The sequence below is a fragment of the Austrofundulus limnaeus genome, unplaced genomic scaffold (assembly GCF_001266775.1).
Source record: "Austrofundulus limnaeus strain Quisiro unplaced genomic scaffold, Austrofundulus_limnaeus-1.0 Scaffold20, whole genome shotgun sequence".
Taxonomy (NCBI): Eukaryota; Metazoa; Chordata; class Actinopteri; order Cyprinodontiformes; family Rivulidae; genus Austrofundulus; species Austrofundulus limnaeus.
This window is the reverse complement of record NW_013952422.1, coordinates 1,563,620-1,568,788: the sequence shown is the minus strand read 5'-3', so window position 1 is coordinate 1,568,788 and position 5,169 is coordinate 1,563,620. Positions and strand designations below refer to the sequence as shown.

At 35.9% G+C, this 5,169-nt stretch overlaps 1 protein-coding gene across 1 annotated transcript in view; it reads left to right on the top strand.

Moving 5' to 3' along the window:
- anxa4 (annexin A4) overlaps positions 1-4,062 on the top strand; it is a 9,870-nt gene extending 5,808 nt beyond the window's left edge. The window contains exons 7-13 of the mRNA XM_014003784.1: positions 465-544; positions 983-1,039; positions 1,126-1,219; positions 1,442-1,537; positions 3,338-3,396; positions 3,526-3,648; positions 3,847-4,062. Coding sequence (XP_013859238.1) covers positions 465-544; positions 983-1,039; positions 1,126-1,219; positions 1,442-1,537; positions 3,338-3,396; positions 3,526-3,648; positions 3,847-3,903 — 566 coding nt within the window. The 3' untranslated portion in view covers positions 3,904-4,062. The remainder of the gene's footprint in view (positions 1-464; positions 545-982; positions 1,040-1,125; positions 1,220-1,441; positions 1,538-3,337; positions 3,397-3,525; positions 3,649-3,846) is intronic.
- The last annotated feature ends 1,107 nt before the right edge of the window (positions 4,063-5,169 follow it).

Here is a 5,169-nt window from a genome sequence, read left to right as displayed (position 1 = left end):
CACCACCACCACCACCACCATATTCAGAAATTTTATTTTAGCTGTTCTTTCTGACATAGTGTCCTGTGACTTTTGACTCACTCTTAACAGGCTTTAGCCATAATATTTCTTCTTTTGTTCTCCACTTGTCCACATTTACGGGAAAAAAAAAACTGCTGTTATGTTCAGATACAAAGTATGGACAGAAAATGAGAGGTAAAGTAAGAAAAGTCCAAAGAATAACTTTGTAAGCCCTTCAGAAAGTCGAACTGCAATTTGAAGAAAGTTGATCTGCTCGGAATAAAAAATATAAAGGGGAAAAAAAGGGAAATGTCTAAATCTTTTGCCCTGTACTTAATGTATTCTGTGCTAATGACAGCTACTCACCAGAAACAAACAAAAGAATAATTTTCTACCTGACATTATCATATAAATACTGTTCTACTAATGAAAATAATGATAATAATGTGCTATGTTGTTTGCAGAATTTGGGAAGAGCCTGGAGGATGACATTTGTGGCGACACATCTGGAATGTTTAAAAGAGTTTTGGTCTCTTTACTCACGGTGAGCAAACATTAAAAGGAAAAACTCTTGTTTTTTATTTTTTTTTAACTTTACAAGCAGTAGAAAAACACGCTTTCACAAATTTAATACTGTATGTGACATTACTGACTTCAGCAGTCAGGAAAATAAAAATCAGTCACATTTACCTTTATTTTACAACAATATATGTATTATTTCATTAAACTGTAAAAGAGTCCTTCAGCTGAAAATATCACTTTACTATAAGTTTAGGCTTATTGAAAACTTGTTCTTAGAAAAAAACTTTGATTTGCCAGAACTTCCGGTGAATTCTTTGTTTTTCCATGAAAGAAAACTGGAATAAGTCACTGAACCGAAACCTTGAATTATTCATACTATTTTAATGTTTTTAATTTTATTTTTTCAATGGTTTTGTTTTTCTTTACTTAATTTAACGGTTGTGCTGTTTTTGGATTACAGGCTGGGCGAGATGAGAGCGACACCGTGAACGAGGCCCAGGCCGTTCAGGATGCGAAAGTAAGACGTTTTCATCGCGATGAGAAATAAACCCTTCAGAATGAAATGAAGTAGATGTGAAACCTAATTTGTTTTTGTAATTTTAGGAAATCTATGAGGCCGGAGAGGCTCGTTGGGGCACAGATGAAGTTAAATTCCTGACCGTTTTGTGTGTTAGGAACCAAAAACATCTGCTTCGAGGTAGTAAAAAAACCTGGAATGATCGTGCTGTGATTTGTGGTTTTTATAACCAAATTGGCTTCAGAAATATTAAAGCAGATTGTGGTGATTTCACTGACCCCTTGTGGTCATTTCTTTGCAAACACCCCCTCTCATTGAGTCACAAAATTTTAAATCTATAACACAACAGCTCACAATCGTTATACAATCCATTATCCATCATTCATTCGTCTCTTCCTTCAGTTTTTGAAGAGTATCAGAAGATTTCTGGGAAAGACATCGAGGAAAGCATCAAGCGAGAGATGTCCGGCTGCTTGGAAGACGTCTTCCTGGCTATAGGTCTGATTTATTCCTTCACATGTTCACAAAAAAATAAAATAAATCAATCAGGAAGCAGTGAGTTCCAGATTAATTTCATTTGATGCCTAAATGGAGGAAGTACAAAGACGATACGAACCTTATAAATCTGAGAATTGTTGGTGTTGACAAGGTGTTGTTCCACCATGTACAGATGAGCTGAATATAGGATATATTTCTGTATATAATTTCTCTCACTGTCCAACATGTTAAACTTTATTAATAAAGCACCTTTCTTGCAATAAAGTGTAAAGTAACCTAACATTTGCACCAGATAAAACAGAACAAACCAGAAAGAGAAGCAACAAAAACACTTGTAATGTCCTTTTTAAAGGGGCAGGTTATATGTAATTTCCAGGCACATGGTTCAGTCCTATACCACAAGTAACTATGGTACCTTCAGATATGAAAATGCTGTATACTGTATATCAAAAATAAATTTGACTTTGCATCATAGCCATGATGATGATAATTACCTTTTTATTTCAGGGTTCCCGCGGATCCTTAAAAAGTCTTAAAAGGCATTGAATTTGTCAATCCAAAAATATGGCCTTAATTAGTCTTAAAATGTCTTAAATCGATCTTTCAGAGGTCTTAAAATGGTAACACATTTTAAGTAGGATGATTGGTCTCATGATTGAATGGTCTCAAATATTAAAATAATTGTTAACATTTTTTATATATGTATAATTTACACATTTTTTTCTCATAGCTAGTTGTTCTGTGTTAAAATAAACATTTGGGTAAAATTGTCACAAACTGTTTTTTTTTCTTATTTTTATTTATTGTGAATTGGGTCTTAAATTTAAATTCAAGTGGCATTTAAGAGGTCTTAAAAAGTCTTAAATATAACTTGCTTTAAGCCGTAGGAACCCTGTATTTAACCAAGTTTATCCCATTGAGATCAAAAGATCTATTTTAAAAGAGATACCTGACCACGGCTGGCAGTTTACAGAAAGAGACTCAGTTACAACACATAGTCACAATAAACATGACCTTACAACAAAACAAATGACTCAATTAAAAACAATTGCACTTTTACAACTTGAATTTAATGGGATCAATCATGGTCTTAAATACATTCAGAGATACCAGTGTTCTAAGTTCTGACTGCAAACTATTCCAAGAGGTTGGAGCAGAAAAGCTGAAAGTGTTGTTCCCTCTTTCTGTCCTGACACAAGGAACACTAAAATGTGAGACCGGAGGTCTGTAGGTCCTGTTCTTTAAAGTTAGCAAAGATGAAAGATGAGATGCTGCCAACTTGAGAATAGCCTTGTAAATCAAAACATACCAACGGCCAAGCTGGCAGACCTGCAGAGATGGTTCTTTAAGAAACTCCTTCTGTTTCAGACACTCCCACTTCAGCATGCCGTCAGAACAAGGCTTTATGTTAACTTTTTGGAGGAGAAAGTTCAACCATTTTTGACGAACCGTGTCATTATTAGGAACTGAAAAAAGAGATTAGTCTCCTTGGCATCCAAAAATACATTTCGTTGATGAAGTCATTTTTAAAATCTGAAATGGATGGGGCGGGGACTGGGCTTTGAGGAGGAGCTTTGGGTATATAGGTGGTGCTTTGTTCCAGCAAGTGTTTAGGCAGCTTTACATAGCTACCACAAGAGATAAAAGAATTTCTCAAACATGCATGAATAAATCAAAGCGGCATCCCCATTTTTGACTTGTTAAAAATGAAACTGAAGATAACTGATTTGAATTAATTTCTTTATTTAAAGTACAAGAAAAAAAGTGGTGTAACAAGATTGTATTTCTTTGTCTTTGCAGTGAAATGCATCCGGAACAAGCCAGCGTTTTTTGCTGAGCGCTTATACAAATCAATGAAGGTAAGAGTATTTTTACCATCTCAGTTTTAAAATGCAAAACACAGGAGCATAAAGTTGTTGTGTGTTTCTACAGCCATCATGGTTTAAATCAGAAAAACAACTCGGGCAGTTTTGTTTCTTTCCCTTCAGGGGCTGGGCACCACGGACAGCGTCCTCATCAGAATAATGGTCGCCAGGGCTGAAATCGACATGCTGGACATTAAGGCTCAGTTCCTGAAGATGTATGGAAAGACTCTGCACTCCTTCATCAAGGTGAGGGGTGGACACGAGCTGCACTCAGCTAAAACTGCATCTGCTGGGATCTAATAACCATAGTAGCATTTCTTGTTTTATGTGATGTTTCACCTTTTGATGTGAAAGTTATGTCTCTCCCATGCAAGCTTAAAAAAAAGAGAAAAATTAAACCATTTTGGGTTCTTTGAAGTCTCACAGAACTTTCTTTCTTTTCAGGGAGACACATCTGGTGATTACCGCAAGATCCTGCTGGTGCTCTGTGGAGGCGAATAGAAAAGAAAAAATCAAAACAAACATTCAGTCATCTCTGGGTTAATTGACCCACATCATGTTTTAGTTGATTCCTCTGTGCCGTTCTTGTTTTATTAATGAACACAGTGCCTTGTTTTACAGTTTGTAATACCAATTAAACCAAAGACCAGTGATCTTTTACACGTCTGCCTTTTTGTCATTCACCTTATCTTAATTAATGACATTAAAGCCCACAGGTTTCTCTCACATCTTAAAACAGACAAAAGATAAATGGAGACGACCTCCGTCCTTCACTCTCTATGCAGGGCAATACTTTAATCACTGCTGAAATCCATTTGCCTAATTGGTCATTTGTTGAGTCAGCCTCGTATCTTTTGACTCAATTACATTAAGTTTTCTAGCTTGACTTGTGAGGCAGTAAAATGTGTTCTAATCAGGGGGAAAGAGGACAGCTTGTAGAATAAAATTACTCCATCTCATGCATGAAGTACTCAAGTTGACCACTAGGTGGAGCCAACACAACTTTTTATCTTTGAGGGTGTTCTCCGCAGTGAAAGACAAGTTACTGGTTTGTTTTGTACTGAACTGTCTTTAACTGGTACACTGTGTTTATGCCAAGCTAGAATAACATGACTCAGGTTAAAAAATATGTTTTTGTGGTAATCTGTTCCGTTTCTACCCCCTGAAGAGCTTTTTTTTTCCAGTGACTCAATATAGAAACAGTGCAGAAAAAACATCCAGCTCATCACTGTTTTGAAAGGGGGGAAAAAATGACAGTTAAAAAGACCTCATAAGATCAGTTGTTCATAACATTACACTTTTGAGCAACAGCCTCCATTCATGTCTTTCACTCAGGGGGGCTCCCACCCTCTGGGACCATCTGCTAAAATCCTCATTAAGTCGATTCTGATATGATGAGAATCCCTGAAAGGCCGGCTGATTATCTCAGTCACCGTAAAAGATCTGTGTAATTGTCACGCTGTGCTAATATTTTAAATCATGAGATTTATTTTTTTCACAGAAGCTTGTTTTTGTGTTTATTAGTAAAAAAATAAATAAAAATGCAGGCAAACTATTTTGTAATAAACTACAGACTGGAAAGCACAATAGAAAGGGCTATAAAATGTTTCAGCCACACAATTGCTGTGATTTATAGTACAAAATAACCTGATGTTTTATTCAACTTGATAGTTTAGATGTGAGTTCTGTGAAAAGATTATGAACAGTTGGTATCTTACCTGTTGTAGATATGGTTTTTGAGTAGCTTAAGCTTGGAGAAGTAGTTTA